Source organism: Arvicanthis niloticus, chromosome 18 (genome assembly GCF_011762505.2).
Source record: "Arvicanthis niloticus isolate mArvNil1 chromosome 18, mArvNil1.pat.X, whole genome shotgun sequence".
Classification (NCBI taxonomy): Eukaryota; Metazoa; Chordata; class Mammalia; order Rodentia; family Muridae; genus Arvicanthis; species Arvicanthis niloticus.
In genome coordinates, this window is record NC_047675.1 from 32,277,579 (window position 1) to 32,296,914 (window position 19,336).

A 19,336-nucleotide genomic window follows, 5' to 3' on the forward strand; every position below is an offset into this window, starting at 1 on the left:
TAAGGGTATCAGATCCTCTGGAACTAGAATTACAGACAGTTGTGAACTGGGGTGCTGAGATTTGAGCCCTGGTCCTTTGAAGAACAGCCAGTGCTTTTAGCTGCTGAGCCATCTCTCCAGTCCCATAAGATCTACATTTACATGGTCTAAGACTCACAGAGATCCACCTGCCTCTCTCTCCCAAGTGCTGGGATTAAAGGCATGCACTACCACCACCCCAACCCGTGCATGTATTTTTTAAACAGCTTTTAACAAAATCATCTTTTTTTTTGTTTCATTTATATTTGCTTTTAAAGTTCTTTTATTCTTCATATTTATGTGAGTGTGGACACATTAGAACCATGGAATGTGGAGATCAGAGGACAACTTTTAGGAATTGGTTCTCATTTTCTAACTTGTTGAGACAAAAATCTGTCTTGCTGATTGTTACTGTTCACATACTCCAGGCTATCTGGCGACCAGCTTCCTCCTGATTTTTCTATCTCAGTGTCCTATCTGGCCCTATTGCAGTGCTGAGATTGCAGATGTACATCTGATTTTTTTTCATGAGTTCCAGGAATTAAACTTGGGTCATCAGACTGCGCAAGTGCTGTTTACCTGGTGAGCCACTTTTCTGGCCTCTTTTTTGAGATAGGGTCTCTCTCTATGTAGTTAAGGGTACACACTTAGTTTGTTATCCTTCTACCTTGGTTTGTTCTCCCCAGTTGGTAGGTATGTAACACCATGCTGGGCTCCCAACTTCTTTTTGATTTATGTTTTCTTTCTTTCTTTTTTTGAAACACACCGTAGCCTAGGCTGGAGCCTCATGTAATCTTGGCTGGCTTTGCATTAGATATATAGTTGAGGATAAATGATTTTGATCCTTTTGCCTTCACTTTCTGAGTACCGAGATTACAGGATGGGCATCTATGCTGGTTTATGCTGTACTGGAGAGCAAACTGAGGAATTTGTGCACACTAGGCAAATGCTCTACCCACTGAGCTATACCCTTCCTGTTTGGGTTTTTTTTTTTTTTTTTTTTTTTTTTTAATTTAAATTTTTCTCCTTTTCTCAGTAGTTTATTTATGTCTTTATAGTTAAAGTGATTTCCGATAGATTGCATATTGAGATTTGCTTTGTAGCCAATCTAACACTATTAATGGTATCTTTTTTTTAAAAGATGTATTTATTTTATGTGAGTACACTGTCTCTGTCTTCGGACACACTGGAAAAGGGACCTCTGGAAGAACAGTCAGTGCTGTTAACTGCTGAGCCATCTCTACAGCTTCATATTAATAGTATCTTTAGCTGAATTAAAGTCTGCTATTTCAGGTAGACTTGGTACACCCCTGTAGTCTCAGTACTCAGTATTCAGGGCTCCTGTAGAGGCAAGTGTGAGGTAAACCTGGTATACAGACATGTGTCATCACATCAGCTCTCAACTGTTGGCTATTAGTTATACCTCTTCTTTAATATTTTTTTAATTGTTGCCCTAATTTTACAGTGTAAATCTTTTACTGGCTTCCAGGGAATAGGGCCATAATTATATGGTTGGCAAGTTCTCTACCACTGAGCTGTACTTTATAAAATGTCATGAGTCTTTAATCACAGTCTACTCTTTTTTTGGTTTCTCGAGACAGGGTTTCTCTGTGTAGCCCTGGCTATCCTGGAACTCACTCTGTAGACCAGGCTGGCCTCGAACTCAGAAATCCGCCTGCCTCTGCCTCCCAAGTGCTGGGGTTAAAGGCGTGCGCCACCACTGCCCGGCTGCCTCCTATTTTTTATGATAGTATTGCTGGACATTTTTTTTCTTTATGCTACAAACCTACAGTGCATTTCTGCATTTTTCTTCAGGTTTCATTTATATTCTAAATAGTTTAAAATAGTTTTTTTTCCCCCACTTACGACCATTTGATAGTGGTTGTTTTATTTGTCTATTCGGACTACAGGCCACTGATTACTTCTGCCTCTCCATTATATTTATTTTAAACAGTCTGTTTGGTTTTTCTAATGTCTGAGTCCTCTGTAAGTCTGGACATGTTGATTTCTTGCCTCTAGAGAGTAGTGGTGGCGGCTGCTGCTGCTTCTGCTGCTTCTGCTGCTTCTGCTGCTTCTGCTGCTTCTGCTGCTTCTGCTGCTTCTGCTGCTTCTGCTGCTTCTGCTGCTTCTTCTTCTTCTGCTTCTTCTTCTTCTTCTTCTTCTTCTTCTTCTTCTTCTTCTTCTTCTTCTTCTTCTTCTTCTTCTTCTTCTTCTTCTTCTCCTTCTCCTTCTCCTTCTCCTTCTCCTTCTCCTTCTCCTTCTTCTTCTTCTTCATTAGTGATTTTCATAGTTTGTAGGACAGAAGAAAATTGAGATATATAATTTTTATTCTGAGAAATGGGTATGACCCTTTTGTAAGGTTGTTGGTTGAAGAATTTGGACTGATTCTATAGACTTGTTGGGTTTTTGTTGTTGCCTTAGGTAACTTTGGCTTCAGAGTCTCCTGGTATTTCCTTGTGCTTGGTTTGCTTTGTTATGGGGAAGACTTTTTCTCAAAGTTTATGTTCTACTCTCAGCTTTAGTCCTTCTCAGTGTATGGTGTGCTATGTGGGGAGCAGGGAGGGTCTCCTTTTGTTCTGGTTCAGCCTCAGTTTCCTTGTGTCTGGGTGGGATGGGTCTTTCTGGGTTATTGCCTGGCACAGAGATTATTCTCAGTGGTTTTGACTAGAATTTCAGGTCTCTTCCTCAGGCACAAATGATTTTTTTTGTTGTTACTTTTCTTTCTTTTGGTTTTTGAAATGGTGTACAAATTATCTCTTAATCTTTCTCAAATGTTTGGCCCAACTTTATCATAATTTCCTCTTCTTCATCTTCAAAACCTTTTATTGTGTATATTTGTGTGTATACATGAATGCATGTGTGTAAAGGTCAGAGACAACTTGTGATAGTTGGATCTCTCTACCATATAGATTCTGGGGATCAAAATCAGGTCATCAGGCTTGGTGACAAGTGCCTTTACCCACTGAGCCATCTCTCTGGTCCAAGCCTTTGCCTTTTATTGAAGAGTTTTATATTGTCTAGCAGAAATATATACACTATACTAACTCTATCTATCTATCTATCTATCTATCTACACATATGTGTATATATAATTTAGTAATATATAGTTATATCTATATATAATACTAACAGAAGGTCAGTGAGACTTTTGGAAAGAACAGCTGGAGGTCAGAGAATGGTGAGATGCAGCTAGCTGGTGAGTCCTGGGATTTCTGATCTTTCTTGTGTCCATGTTGCCACATCTGGTAGACATGATCCATGCCCATACTGATTTTTTCTTATTACTGAGTCTTTACATACAACTCTAGAGAATGAGGTGCTTGGCAGGTTCTCTAGAGGAATGTGAGGTAGGGGTTAGATTTAGAAGAAAGGTAAAGAATGACCTTGGAGTTTTGTGGCCAAGCAAGCCTGGAATTTAGCCACCTGTCCTCAGGAGTTTATTGTAGTTATTTCACAATTTTGCTCTTGGGTTAAAAAAGATAGGGGTTTTAATTACTTTGGCCAAGGACAGGCTTATCGTGATAATTGTGTTTGAATGAAGAAAAGGACTTTCTCCTTGGCTGAAGGAGAGAGGAGTCCTTCGTAAACTGCTTGTCCCTCATTCAGGTGAGACTGAGGTTCTAGGCAAGAGGTCTTCTAGGGCTGTGATTGATCATAGCACATCATTGCAGAACAAGCCACTGGGGACTTTGTCTAGTGTATCAGATGCACTAGTGCCAGGTTGTTCACATACCAAAAGAATGCCTGATAACATTCTCAACTAAGTTTTGATGGATTTGAAGAGACTGAGTGGTCTCTAGGGCCAGGCTTTTCTGCCTGTCTGTGTATTGGGTTAGGTAGAAAAGGTACCTGGAAGGTCTCTTTGTACTTCACTCTTACATGAGAGTGTGCACTCCTAGCTATTTACTCGATTTGTTCCCATGGAAACCTGGACTCACTTGACAGACATGTGAAACAAATATGCTTCCACATGCTTGCATAGGGAAACTTGCATAGCTTAGTGCCAAGAATGAACAGTGCTTTCTAGACTTTAATAAGTCTAGTCTTATTAAAGTAGAGGTAGGCTGAGTTCACTCTTCTGGATTTCTAGAAATTTCTCATGCCCCAAACAAGTTTTTTTTTTTTGGTTTTTCGAGACAGGGTTTCTCTGTATAGCCCTGGCTGTCCTGGAACTCACTCTGTAGACCAGGCTGGCCTCGAACTCAGAAATCCTCCTGCCTCTGCCTCCCCCACACAAGCTTTTTAATTTGGGCCCAGGTCCAGACCCTTGGAAGGGAATTGGGACAATTAAGACAAGGGCTTTGTGTGGGGTCTGTGGAGATATGATTTTCCCTTAAGAACATTTCACTCCCCTGAGAACTGACCTTGGTTCCTTTGCTCCGAGGCATGTGAAGCCATGATCTGATATAGACATTTTTTGCTCTTCTGATCTCCAGCCACACCCCACCCCCAGTTTTAAAAAAAATGACAGGGTCTCACAATGTAGTTTACTTTGAACCTGGGATCTCCTTGCCTCAGCCTCCCAAGTGCTGGAATCACAGGCGTGTGCCAGTCTGCATAGATTTATAACTTTGTTGAATAGAGCAGATTACATTCTTGCCTCTAGAAGTTATCCCTGTGACCTTTTAAGGACTGACTCCTGGGTGGAAATTTATGGCCCACCACATTCCTCTTCCCAAAGGTGAGGTAGGTTCAGTGGTTCTGACTCTTGACCAGCACAGGGATTGAGGAAGGGAGAAGGCCAGTTTGGGGAGTCAGGAGATTTACTTTTTTGGCAGAGCCTTCTTAGGTAAGATAAGAATAGAATCCACTTTCTTTTGGGTTGGTCCAACTCAGACCCAAAGAGAGTGAGTGTGTTTCTGTACATGCACATGGCATCTTTTCAAGATGTTTCCCAGTGCTGGTTCTATAACTAAGAGGAGGCTATGGCTTTGGTTAGGGACAAGACTCTGGGAATTATTTTGGGAGAATTGCTTTGTAGCCTCAGATGGTAGTGAGGAGCATGCAGAAGAGAAAAGCAGATAAGCCAATGGCAGGTTAGCCCCAAGTTAGGGTGCGCCTGGCTGTCTCTTTTCCCTTCTTTCTTGTAACCTTGTAAGCTCTTTTGGATACTTGAGAAAAGAAAGATATTGAATCAGCAAGCAGAGATCTGTGGGGAAGGTGGGTGTATACATGGTGATGCTTGGGGATGTTTTCCTGAAGATCTCTGCAACAACCTCATACTTTTTCTTCTTTTCCCCTCTCTTTCTTTCCTTCCTTCTTCCTTTCCTTCTTTCTTCTTTCTTTCTTTTTTTTGACACAGGGTTTCTCTGTATTGTCTTGGCTGTCTCAGAACTCACTCTCTTCAATCTGTAGATGAGGCTGGTTTTGAACTCAGAGTTCTGCCTGCCTCTGCCTATCCTGGTGCTAGGATTAAAGGTGTGTGCCAGCACATCAAGCCGTATTAGTGATGAAACATTCTTCTTAGCATCTTCTTAAACCTTCCCTCCATCTAACTGCAGATGTGCCTGAATTCCTGTAGAACTCTCTGTTTACAGTAGAAATCACTGTTTACAAAGAGCCAAGTGGCAGGATTTCTTGGAATGATTTTTCTAGTCTTTTTCTGTGGTCTCACTTGTCTTTCAGGCTGGTGAGTGCTATGCGTCTGCTGTAGGTGGGTACTCTGGTTTTCTCTGATGGACAAGTTTGTGAGCTTTAACACCTTTGATTCTTCTAGCACTTGAGTTTGAGATCAGCTTTGTCTTAACAGTGAGTTTCAGGATAGCCAGGACTACATAGGCAGACTTTGTCTCAGACAATCAAATAGAATTGAGCAAAACTAGGGAGAATCTACTGTGGACTAATACAATTTTGCTGGCCTCTTTGCTCAGTAAGAGGATCTCTTGTTGCAAGTTGTCATTAGGTTGGAACTGAGTGCTCACATTGTCTGACTTACTCAGGAGTGTTGGATACTGCCTACCTCAAGTTCCCTGTGTCCGATGATCGAAACTGGGACAATCCTGTTGTGTTTTATGTGTTGCATGCTCTACCTAAGTAGGTGCTGGGCAGGGAAATCTGGCTGACTGGCAGGTATAACTAAGCCAGAAGTAACACTAGCTCCTGCCCTAGACTTGACATACTTGTTTTCTTTGCCAGGCCACAGTAAACACAGGCGTACAGAAACCATTTACCATGGAAGCCAGGGAGCTTGGGAGTCCCACACCCACCTACCATCTTCTCCCCAAGGCCAACCAGCACACTGTAAAAGAAGATGCCAGCTCACCATCTCAAGGGTCTCCAGAAACTATGCAGCTGAAGAAGGAGATCTCCTTGCTGAACGGGGTCAGCCTGGTGGTGGGCAACATGATTGGCTCAGGGATCTTTGTCTCGCCCAAGGGTGTTCTAAAATATACTGCTTCCTATGGGTTGTCACTTGTAGTGTGGGCCATTGGTGGGCTCTTCTCTGTTGTGGGTGCCCTTTGTTATGCAGAACTGGGGACCACTATCACCAAGTCAGGGGCTAGTTATGCTTATATTCTAGAGGCCTTCGGAGGCTTCATTGCCTTTATCCGCCTGTGGGTCTCACTTCTAATTGTTGAGCCCACCAGTCAGGCCATCATCGCCATCACCTTTGCCAACTACATCATCAAGCCCTCTTTCCCCACCTGTGATCCTCCATACCTGGCCTGCCGTCTCCTCGCTGCTGCCTGCATATGTAAGTATGGGTGGGGAACATGTGTGGAGGGGTGGGGTGCTATGTTATTTGTCTGGGTACCTGATACCTGAATGTTTTATTTTGCTCTTGGGGAGGAGGGAAGGTGTGAAGCATCATACCTTTTGAAAAAATAATTTAATCACTTATTTGGTTCTGAGAGATGAGTAAACAGGATGGAAATTGGAGAAGTTTGAGTCTGCTCGTGGCTTTTGTGGCCTTAGGTTCCTCTTATTCTTAGCTGTGCCGTATTTCTATTGCCTACTCTGTGAGGCAGGTTGGCACATGTCTTGTATTTGTCTTACCGAGTGATTTTTTTTTTCCCCCTCTTGGAGGGCCAGCAAAGTATTTTGGATGATGTCAACATCACTATTTGTAACTTATCTCAGCGAGCAAGTCAGAGCAAGGCTATTTAGTGTGACAGAGCTAAGTTGTTGTGCTCCCAGCTTCTCATTAGAAACTAGTTTAAAGTCATCAATGAGGAAATAGGCTTCTCTGGATGATGGGGGTCCCTCTTTCCTGTCACTGCTGCTTTTTGTGACCTGTTCTAAGCAGCAGGCACCACACCAAATGGCCTTTTCCCGTTGGTGTTTCAGATTTCTTTACACTGACTTTGTAAACAAGCTCTGCCTGCTGCCACTGAGAGGAACATGACTTATGTGTTTTACAACCAAGTGTGAGAGATCCCAGGGGATTCCTATTTCTTTTCTTTTAGGGGCAGAGAAAGGATATTTACTGTGAAATCATGGAAATGAGAGAAGATTGCTATGAACTTAGCCAGCCTTGTAGAGCTAGTAATTTGGCTAGTGCCTAGTCTTGTGTTTCTTAGCACTGTTCTTCCAGAAGTATTTAATCATATTCTGTTCTTTTTTTTTTTTTTTATCTCTGCTTGCAAAAACTTCACTTGTAAATACAGTTTATTGACAGTTTTAAAAATAGATCAGTAATACCTTGGAGTTAATAAAAAACGATCATAGTGTGCCTTGCCTCCTGACTTTAAGGGCTTTGTTAAGGGCAAACAATAAAGGTAACCTCTTCATCTTCCTTGAGATAGGAGAAGTAGATACTCCTGGAAGAGGGAGCAAGGCAGGACCCAGCTCTATGTCCTTTTTTTCCTTGGCTCTCTCTAATGGGGCTTCACCACACAGTTTCCGGCCTTGCTGAGATTTTTAAAGACTGAATTTAGGCAGGTGTAGTAGTGCACAGTTTTAGTCCCAGTACTTTGGAAGCAGAGGCAGCCATATTTCTGTGAGTTGAGGGTAGCTTATTCTACATAGTGAGTTCCAGGCCAGCCAGGGCTACTTAGTGTAGATCATGTCTCAAAGCAATCAGACAAACAAATAAAAAATAAAACAGTGTGGTGGTGCATTTGGGAGGTAGAGGCAGGTGGATCTCTGAATTTAAGACTAGCTTGCTTTATAGAGTGAGTTTTAAGACAGACACAGTGAAACCCTGTCTTGAAAACCAAACCAAAACATAAAAACAGGACAGTAGTTTTAAGAACTGATCCTGCTGGCTCACACCTATAATCCCATTACTTGAGAAGCAGAGGCAAAAAGGATTGCCAAGGCCAACTTGGGTTTCATATCAAGTACCAGACCAGCCAGGGCTACTTTGTGAAACCCTGTCTTACTTAAATAAGCAAATAACCTGGTGAGTATCTCAGTAGGTAAAGGCACTTAACTGCCAAGGTTGACAACTTGAATTGATCTGTAGGATCACGTGGTGGAGAGAGAAAACCTACTCCCACAGGTGTGCTCTGACCTCCGAGCACTCACATACTCACAATAAAGATAAAAATTTAAAGGTCATTTTAGGGCATCTGCATATTTCTTGGCATTGAGTTTTACAAGGGAAATTCTTGTGTACATGTACATAATACATGTGCGTCCTTCATGTATTATGCAGTTGCTCTTGAGAAGGCTCTATGCATTTGAGCTCCTGTGTGAGCATCAGTGCCTGTGCATTGGTTTGACAGCAGTAGTGTGATTCAGAGAGCAGCTAAGTCTAAGGGGACTGGTATTTTAATTTTACATATGTGAGTGTTTTGCCAGAATATATATCTATACCATACCATATGTGTACCTGGTGCCCTCAGAGGCTGGAAAAGGATGCCAGATCCCCCTGAAGTGGACTTACAGTTGGTTGTGAGCTGCTGTGTTTGTGCTAGGAATCACACCTAACTCCTTTGCAAGAGTAACAAGTGCTCTTAAATGCTGAGCCATCTCTGCAGCCCCTATATTTTTGATACATGGAAGATTATTATTTTCATTTGCTAATCCACCCATCCCCTTATGATTCTTCCTTTGTTACCTTGGGCACAGAAAGCCCATCTTCATACCAAGAATTTATCTTTTGATTCAAGAATCGGCATCACCTCCTAGAAATGTAGTCATGGGGTTTCTGGTTCTCTTTGACTCACAGTGTATTTTACCCAGATTTCTTAGGATTGCAATCATGAGCTTCCGGATTTCTTAGAAGCACAAGCAGTTCCAGAATTCAAATCTGAGGGTAGGAACTTGACAGAAGTAAGGCTAAGTTATAAAATAAAACCATGTTGCATTCTAACCAATGAGGCTTTGGGATTCAGCTTATTCCCCCCTCCCCCCCCCTTTTTTTTTTTTTGGGAATTTAGAGCATAAGCTCAGACTTTAGACAGAGCTGAGATATGGTAGGTAGAAGGGAGACTGAGTAGGAATGACATTGAGAGCAGCATGATCTCTGGAGACATACCTTCTGAGGTGAAAAAATGAAGGATCCTCATTGAGTCCTACGTGAGGTTTTAATAAGTAGGAGATGGCATTTTGAAATTAAGACATAGAAAGGTCCACTGTGTTGGTGGAGATTGAGACATTAGAGGAGTATACCTTGTTGACTGGGAGATTGCACAAAGATTTTGATTTTTCAACCCAGAGGCTGGAGAGATGGCTCAGAACACTTCCTAGGCAGGATAGGGTTGTGGTGCACACCTTTAATCCCAGCACTTGGGAGGCAGAGGTATGTGGGTCTCTGAGTTCAGGCCAGTCTGGTCTGCAGAGCACGTTCTAGGACAGCCAGTGCTACAGAGAAAACTCTGTCTCTAACAACAGTAAGAGCTCTCTATTGCTACTGTTTGTTCTTCCAGACTTGAGTTCAGGTCTAAGCACCTATGTCAGGTGGTTTACTTCTTGCAATCACTTCAGCCCCAGGGGTAGTCAGTTTCTCTGGCCTTCACGTTTACCCACACTCAAGTGCACATAAACTACATGCAGGCACATGCATACGGATAATTTAAAATAATAAAAATAAGCATTAAGAATTTTTTTTTTTTCAGATAGGGTCTCATTGTGTAACTAACAGACCTGTGAGCCTTGAACTCAAAGAGGTCTCATTTCCTCTTGTCTCCCAAGCTAGGGGATCAAAAGCATGTGCCACTTATGCTGGGCTTTACGACCAAGTTTTGTTCTAGAATGTAAGATCCAGGAAGTGTCCATATGTTTACTTATGGGGCATAGGCTATGAGGCCCATATGTAGGCCGGATTGGCCCACAGACTTGTTAGGCCTACACAATGGAGAATTGTACAGCTCTCTTTCTCCCTCCCTCTCTCCTTCCTTTCTTTCTTCCTTCCTTCTTTCCATAGATCAGGGTAGTCTGGAACTTGCTAAATAATCCATGTCTGCCTCAGTCTACTGAGTACTCATGTAGTAACATATTCCTGTAATCTCAGCATTTGGGAAGATGAGGCAGGACTGACCGCTTTGAGTTAAAAGGCTGATCTGGGCTGGAAAGTGAGGACTAAGCCAGCCTGAGCTACAAAGCAAGATCATGTCTCTAAAACAAGCAGACACAAATGCACTTTCTCTTGAGAAAGTCCTGGCAGATTTGAACCCTGATTCCTGGCCCTCCAACACTTAGCTGTGTTTGAACAGCAGTTGATTCTGTTAAGTGTGTGTGGCTCCCAGTCTCCTGCAGTTCTCTGCTTCCTTGCACTGTGTATCCAGACTTCATTGCCATTTTTGTTGTTTCTTTTGTTTTGTTGAAAAAAAAAAATTTTTTTTTTTTTTTGAGACAGAGTGGCCTGGAATTCACTCTGTAGATCAAGCTGGCCTGAACCTCACAGAGATCTGCCCACCTGTTTCCTTATTGCTTGGATTAAAGATTCCAACTGCTGTTCTCTGCTGTGTAATTGCTTTTTTATCTTTTGTAAATTGTTTGCTTTTAGTGTGTGTGTGTGTGTGTGTGTGTGTGTGTGTGTGTGTGTGTGTGTGAGATGTGTTACATGTGAGTGTATACCACATGTAAGCCAGTGCTCACAGAAGCCAGAAGAGGACATTGTATCCCTTAGAGCTGGTGATACTGGAAGTTATAAGTTGCTGAGTGTGCATGCTGAGAACCAAACTCAGGTCCTCTGGAAAGGCAGCAAGTCCTACTGTGCCATCTCCAGCCTTCTATATGCACTGCTTTCTTGATCCCTGACAGTATTGCTGCTTCCACCACTGTCTTCCCACTGCTTTCTCCTACTCCATTCTCAGATTACATTTAGCAGGGAAATCTAAGCAATTGATGGTGGTTGTAGAATTTCAGGTTGTCTTACTTATTATCCTAAAGTAGTGGTTCTCAGTGGGACCTTAGATTGGCACAAAGGTGGCATTTGGCAGCATCAGAGACATTTTTGGGATGCAAGTACTGGGAAGCAGTGCTACTCTTATCTGTTGGGTAGAGGCTAGGAGTGACTGACGTTGACCATCCTGCCAAACGGGATATATATAGTCTTACTGGCTCAAAATGTCAATAGTGCTGCAGTTAGAAAAGTTTCCTAAACATGTGCTCTGAGGTCTTGGAATTTTCAGTGATGGGTGGGTCTCAGGGTGCTGACTCAACCCAACAAGCTTAGGGGCTCTTGACAACTTAGGAGCTGTAGAAGAGTAAGGGCTTATTTTTCTTTTTGTTGCACTTGTTTGAGACAAAACTTCATTGTATCTGCCAGGCTTGCTTCAAATTGGATCTCCTCTCCTCTCGCCTCAGCCTACAATGTACTGGGGTTACAGCTGTATAATAACACATTAGGTAAAATAATTTCTTTTCCTTTATCTGAAAAAGTTTTAAAGTATTTTAATCTACTATTATATTATTATCATTATTGTTATTATTATCATTTTTGTATTTTAAGACAGGGTTTCTCTGTGTAGCCTTGGCTGTCCTGGAACCTGATCTGTAGATCAGGCTGGCCTCAAACAGATCTACCTTCCTCTGCCTCCCAAGAGTTGGGACTAAAGGCATTTGCCACTACTTCTGGCTAAAAATTTTGAATTACATAAATTTGTGTGTATCCACACATGTGTGCATGACATGGCATATGTGTAGAGACCAGAGGACAGCAGAAAAGTGGGTTTTCTCTTTCCACTGTGAGAATCCTGGGGATGCTTGGCAGCAAGTGCCTTTATCCATTTTTTTTTTTATTTATTTACTCTTTGCCTCCTCTTTTTCCTTCCTTCTTTCTTTCCTTCCTTCCTTCCTTCCTTCCTTCCTTCCTTCCTTCCTTCCTTCCTCATAACCTTACGTATCTTCAGCTCACTATGTAACCAATGATGGCTTTGATCTTAGTTAATATTTTAAAAGTTTCATTGAGATAACTTTTAGGAGTCTGTTTTCTCTTATCAGTATGTGGGTCCTAGGGATCAAACTCAAGTTGTCAACCTAGATGGCAAGTACTGTTACTTGCTGAACCATCTTACTTGCCTGCCCTTGAACTTCTATTCCTCCCAAATGCTAGAATGACAGGCTGGTGCAGCACCAGGTCTGATTTGGATCTGTGTTGTTACATAGAATTGTATCTCCCTCTCAATGAATGCTCCTGAGGAAGACACCCAACCTGCTTTTGTGAGGATATGAAAGGTGTTCTTCAGCCTCAGTTCCCAGCCCTGCTCTGTGGGAAGAGGGAACTGGGACTCAATGTAGATGGAATTGCAGTTTAGGTTGCCTGGCTACCTCCTTGTCAAGGGAAGGATTCGTATGAGAGACTCAGTCCAGTCCAGAAATGCATTTTTGTATTGCTTGGGTTTCAACATGTAGCAGAAAAACCAAAGCAGAATTTCTGAAACACTGACCTGGCGAGGGTCTAAAGGAGGTGATTAAGGTATGTGAGAAATGAGGCTAAAGTCAGTGGAGTTCTGATAATCTAGCCTGGTAAAGCACTGCTACTATTATAACCACAACTGAAGATTTTAGATTTCCTTGGACCTGACAGACATTTATGTCTCTTGTTAAATAAGTAAGGCCACAGAGTGGCCTGGTGGAACAGCTTTGGGCAGGGCTTCCCCTTCCTGTCTTGTTCCTGTTCTCTGCCTTGTCCTCAGTCTGTAGATTCTTGCCATAGCCTAGGGAGGCTCCTTAAACTCCAATGGTTTGCATGTAGCTTACTAGAAGGACAAAAGGAAGGCATGCTTAGCTTCAAAGATATTTCCTGAGGTCCTACCTGAAACATCTGTTCATGTCCTTAAGGAAAATCTAAGTAGGTAATCTATCTGTGAGGAACTCTGGGACGTGTCTGGGGTAGCCATGACTTCAGCTAAAGTTTCTATTAAGAAGAAAGGAGGGAAAATACTGGAAGGTGACAAACTGTCTGCTACAGAGTGACTTTGGGGAATTTGTAACAAGTTCCCAGAAGGGTTAAGCTAGGTTCAGTGGTAGAATAGCGGGATAGCATGCAGAACATGTTGTGTTCAGTTCCTAGAACCACCAAGACAAACTAAAACTAAGCTCTCAGAGAGCCTTGGAGACTATTGTATAGGTCCCATGCTCATTGATGTTGGCTTGTCTAGCATGGAAATATGATCAGAAGAGGGAAGGCTTGGAGGTTTGAGTTGTAGCACCTGGCCTCCAGGCCCAGTCTGGTAAGCTGGACGGGGCTAGGAGATCTTGGAAGCACACAGGGTGTGGGCCTGTGGCGAAAGTTTGTTTAATTAGAAGCAGGCAAGCAGTCAAGGGATTTGGCTTCTGCTTGGTAGACTGTGTTCTTTGGCAAGATTAAGAGCATGAGGCAAGTTAGGTGCCTGGGGCCAGCTCTGAGGTTATACTCACTCTGGGATTCCTTTGCTTGATTCCCTGAGAGAGGGAGTGTTTCTTAGATTTTGTGCCCTAGGCATTTGACTCACTTCATCCTACTGGTCTGCTCTCTGGTAAATGTGTTGTGGCTCATTAACTACTTTTATTGAGAAAGAAGCATATGCTTGGTCAGTAAATCAAAATGTAAGCGAACACACCATAGAGAAAGGCTCCCTTCCTCTCCAGCTTTTAGTCTGTTTCTTGGAGTCAGTCTTACTGACCAGGTGCCTTTGGTGCCTCTCCAGCTGGCCTTTGGAATAGACCCTGCTGGGACTTCCTGAGGCATGCCTTCCCTCATCCTTTAATACAGTCATTGTCTCCTCTGCAGGCTGTGTGTTTACTTGTGTATAGAAGTGACCACGTCTGCAGGGAGTCTGCAGAACAGTAGAGGGAGGGAGAGAGGAGCCAGCCTGAGAAACTAGTGCCTGCTTGCTCATGGGCTGAGGGTGTGACGCATGCTCAGTGAACCCAGCTAGGCTTTTGTGTCTCTGCTATGATGTCAGTTTTTGGTCTTTTTTCTCTTCTCCTCTTTTCTCTGTCTTTACCTCACCTTTGTCTCTCATCTCTGTCTTTTTTTCTATTTCTTTGTATTTTGGTCTTTCCTCCCACAAGTTCATGCCTTCTGTCTTCTGCTTCTTCTGTGGTCTTGCTTTCTTTCTCTGCTTGCAGATTCTGCTCTGCTGTTAGTCAAGTCAGGGCTTCTATGGTTTTTGACTTTGTGTAGTCCTAGACTCTAAGGGTACCTTGTTGCTATTGGATAGACTCACTCTCTTGGTATTCTGGGAAAGATAACTTACAGCTGCAGATTGGATCCATTGTTTGGCTTGAGCAGGTTTGAGGGGAGAGAGAGAGAGCAAGTCCTAACAAAGAGATAGACAAGTACCTCAAAATGTGCTTGTTGTACTATATTGGTGGTTCTTGTTTACTGGTGGTTGTTTTTTGTTTGTTTGTTTGTTTGTTTGTTTTTGGTTTTTCGAGACAGGGTTTCTCTGTGTAGCCCTGGCTATCCTGGAACTCACTCTGTAGACCAGGCTGGCCTCAAACTCAGAAATCCACCTGCCTCTGCCTCCCAAGTGCTGGGATTAAAGGCCTGTGCCACCACCGCCCGGCCTTTACTGGTGGTTGTTAACTGTGTGTGTTAGCTGAATATGTAACCAGGCTTAGCCAGAGAGAACTTTGATCAACAATTGATTCCTATGAAGATTTTTCAGCAGCACATGTTCGTTTTCCCACCAACCTACTTAACCATTGTAACCCAACTACATTTAATTGCCCTACCTTATATGCCTGACTGGTGGATACCTGTAATATGTGGAAGCATATTTTTTAATATTTTTTCTTATGTGTAGGAGTGTTTGCTAGCATATGTGTGTCTGGTTATCATGTAGGTCAGCAAAAGGGCATCAGTTCTCCTGGAACTAGAGTTACAGATGGTTGTAAGTTACCATGTATGTGCTGGGAATTGAACCCTGGTCCTCTGGAAGAGCAGCCTCTTCAACTGCTGAGCCAACTCTTTAGCCCTACTTGACACCATATTAAGTGAGGCTTTTGAAACATATGGAGGCTATTCTATCACATGTGGTCATTTTCACAGCTGGCCCTGAACACTTCTTTTGAGTAGAGAAAGGTCCACCTTTCTGATAATTGTTCCAGGGAACTGGCTGTTATCTGAAAGACATTAATTAATACCTTGCCTCCAGCCAGGTTCATCAGCTTCCCTCTTTGCTGGTGCATGAGCTTTAGAAATGTTATAAACTGTTGTTTCCCTCTGAGAGTTTGTGGTCTTTCAGAAACAAGACTGAGAAACCTGAGGGAGAGATCTCCTGGAATTAGTTGTTCCTAGGACTGTAGCATTTGGTACTAAGCTGTATTGTGACTTGAGGATGAAGGGAAGAAGAAACTTGGGTTTGGGCCGCCCAGTTCATTTGGAGAACGTTTTCAGAGGGAGTTGGGGCTGAACTAGGCCTTGGAAGTAGATGTCAGTAGTGGCTGTGGCACGAAGAGGGTAAATTCTTCATATGTGTATTTGGTCAGGGAGAGTCTACCTAAAGGAGTAATTAGGTGGGAGTGTGTGCACGTGGTTGAGAGAATGGGCCTCAAGAGTATATAGAAGACAGCATTTAGGTGGGGGCTTACTTACACTTTTAGAGGGTTACAGCTACATGACAGGAACATGGTGGCACTCATGGTACTGGAGTAGTAGCACAAGCTTTTGAAGCCATAAGCCCATCCCCAGTGACAGTTTCTCCAACAAGGCCACACCTGCCAATCCTTCTAATCCTCAAACACCTTCACTCCCTGGTGACTAAGCATTCAAATATATGAACCTCTGAAGACTGTTTGCACTCAAAAGGTTTTTTTTTTTGGGGGGGGGGGGTTGTTTTGTTTTGTTTTTGGAAGGTAGGGACAGTACTTAGAGGTATCACTATGTACTTTGTTGCCATAGAAGCCTTTGGATAATTGCTCTTGTGTTCTCCCCTAGATCAAAGCTTTCCTTATTTTGCAGGAACAGAGTTCTCTCTGTGGGTTAAGCCTCAGTCAGCTAGCAGTTCACAGCCATTGGTAGTCTACAGGGCTCAGATGTTACTGAGGTACACGAGTGTGCATCTCAAAGGTAGCAGGGCTGACACAGGTCTAAGAAGCTCTCAGGAAGGCTCATTCTCTATGGGATTTGATGAGAATTAGCAGGTTTGCATTGAGTAGGGGAAGGGAGAACATTTGGACTTGGGGGTGCAAGCTTGGGAAAGATAGTTTCTCTCAGCCTTCGTTTCCTCATATATAAGATGGGGAATAGGAACAGACATCTATATTTGGGGGGTTGTGAGAATTAGTAGTCAAGGATGCCTGTGAAATTGTCAAGTATATAACACACACACACACACACACACACACACACACACACACACACAACTTTACGTGACTGGTCATCAGAATTCAAATTTACCTTATTTGTTAACGGGTCCTTTTTTGTCCCTACTGTCTGTGACTAGGGACAGGTCTTGTGCCTCTCATTTGGTGCTTTGGGAGTATGGTTGGGGAAGAGTGGATGAAGTGAGACTAACCATTCTTGATGCTAGGGAACATTTCCAGGAATTGTTCTGGCAGTTTAGAGCATGTATCTGTTCATACATGCCCTAGTAGCTTAGGATACAATGTAGGGTATTCATACATCCTGAGCTGGCCTGTGTGCTGTTTCTGCTGGTTACCTGTTCCAGTTCTCATTGTTCTATTGTCCCTCTAACTCAGCCGGGAAGGGCAGAAGAATCCTTTCCATAGAGAGTTTGGGGTCTTGTGTGCTCAGCCTAAGCCTGCCAGTAATACTATGGTTTTCCTTCTAGGTCTGCTGACATTTGTGAACTGTGCCTATGTCAAGTGGGGCACACGAGTACAAGACACATTCACGTATGCCAAGGTCCTGGCACTCATTGCTATCATTATCATGGGCCTTGTTAAACTGTGCCAGGGTAAGAGGGGCTGAGGCGGGAAGAAGGGTCAATGTCTCCTGGAGTCTCTTGGGCTTCCTGAGGAGGCTATGGGGACTCAGCTAGCTTCATCTCTCAGCACATTTTGAGTACATTTTAGAGTGTTGTTAGTGAACATGAGAGATGGTTATGAACCTCTTCCTGGGTTTTGTCAGCCAGGCTACCTTGGCTAACTAACTGGACACGTTAAATGTCAAGTTTTCCTTAGGGCGTCTATGGATATATAGAGCATCTCAGAAAGCTCGGAAAGCTAGGAGTTTTTGAAACTTAATGGGGTCACTCATAGTAGTCATCTAGGGGTATAGATTTCTGCCTCCTGGTTGTGGTCTGTAGTTATCAAGCAGTGAGTGGGAAACCTGGCTTTCCTGGAGAGGGGCAGTAGGGAAGGGGTGCATGGTCATTCTGCAGTATTTATTGTTTATCTGGATTTGTGTTAAGTATTATATTGAGGAAGCTCCCAAAAAAAGTCAGCTCTAAAAAAATCAGAATGTTGGCCTTTCTTTTCTTCTTCTTCTTCTTTTTTTTTTTTTTTTTTAACTTTTGCTAAGGATGGAACCAGAATCTTATGTGTGCTAGTTTAAACTCCACCACTCAGCCACATCTTTAGTCCTTTTTTGGGGGAGGGGGTGATATTTTTTTTTTTTTTTTTTTTTTTTTTTTTTTTTTTTTTTTGCCAGATAGGGTTTTTCTGTGTAGCCCTGGCTGTCCTGGAACTCAGTCTGTAGACCAGGCTGCCTCCCAACTCCCAAGTGTTGGGATTAAAGGCATGCGCCACCACTGCCCGGCAACCTTAGTCCTTTTAATTGTAAAAAAAATTAAAAATTTTTAAAAGATAATGTCTTGAACTAAATTTTGGGCTGGCCTGTAATTTAGCATGTTGCCCAGTTGCTGGGATTAAAGGCATGCACCACCCTAGACAGCTACATATTGGCTTTTGAAAGGTTTTCACTCTGGAGTCAGTGCAGACTGAGGTTAATGGGCTTTCCAGCTTATCCTGAAAAATCTCTGGTAAAGCATGTCTTCCTCATTTAACAGCCAGCTCTCTGTGTTACCAGTCCCTAAACATGGCTGTATTCACAGTCACCCCGGGAGCTGAGCTTTCATCTCAGATCTGTTGGTTTGAATTGAAAAATTGAAAAGTTTTTATGTGTGTTTGGTCCTAAGGACCTGATACTCCAAGGGTATCTAGATGCCTGGGTGTAGTTACTTGGTACAAAGTTCCTGGGTTACCTGCCTGAGAATTGCCTAGTGCACTTCATAAAAGCACAGCTTTGAGCTAAGGAAGCAAGTGACTACAGCCAGGCTTCTAGATGTTACTGGAGTCTCAGGAGCATCTTAGAGTAAAATTGGGCCACTGAGTAATCCTTCCTCTAAAATATGTGCCCTAGAGAACCACTGCTGTGTGCAGTTGCTGAGAACCCTGGAAGCTCTTGCTGCACACCTACACTTTTTTGCCACAGTGAGTTCTGGGTGTAACCTTTCTTTTTAATATTTTTTGGTATGTGTGAATATGCCACATGCGTGTAGGTACTGAGGAGACCAGAAGAGGGCGTCAGATCTCCCTGGAGCTGGAGTTACAAGTGGTTGGCCACTGAGCCTTCTTTCTACTCCCAAGTCTAGGCTTTCTGCAGGGTGTGATGACAAGCACCTTAGAAGGCTGACTCCTGTTAAAACTCCATGCTGTCTGCATGTCTGTCTTGAGCAGCTAGGTAGGCTTTCTATTTGTAGTCCTCAGAGGCCCCCAAGAAAGGTGACAATCGCTGTGGCTTGGGTTGGTGCTCTGAAGGGTGGGGTTGGCTCACTAAGAGATAAGACTTCAGTTACTCTGTAGCCCTAGATTTCCTGCTCCAGACAACCACACCACACCTACTGCAAACAGACTGATAAAACCGAAAGTCTAAATTGAACAGTGATCTGAGCCAAGACTTTCTGCTAGAAGGTCTTGTTGTTAGTGGAAATGACTCCTTTGTGTGAAATGACCAGTGACATCAAAATAGGAAGAAGAACTGAGGTCACCTGCAGGAAATGGACATTCGTAGGGCCTTGGAAGAAGTGTTTCT

At 43.0% G+C, this 19,336-nt stretch overlaps 1 protein-coding gene across 6 annotated transcripts in view; it reads left to right on the forward strand.

Moving 5' to 3' along the window:
* Positions 1-19,336, forward strand: part of Slc7a6 (solute carrier family 7 member 6) — a 32,251-nt gene that overhangs the window by 4,261 nt on the left and 8,654 nt on the right. For 4 of the 6 annotated variants that reach the window (XM_076915832.1, XM_076915833.1, XM_034522311.2 and 1 more), the window contains exons 2-3: positions 6,154-6,712; positions 17,133-17,258. In XM_076915832.1, the coding sequence (XP_076771947.1) occupies positions 6,190-6,712; positions 17,133-17,258 (649 nt within the window). In that variant the 5' untranslated portion in view covers positions 6,154-6,189. The remainder of the gene's footprint in view (positions 1-6,153; positions 6,713-17,132; positions 17,259-19,336) is intronic. The other 2 variants (XM_034522314.2, XM_034522315.2) reach the window with 1 other exon arrangement.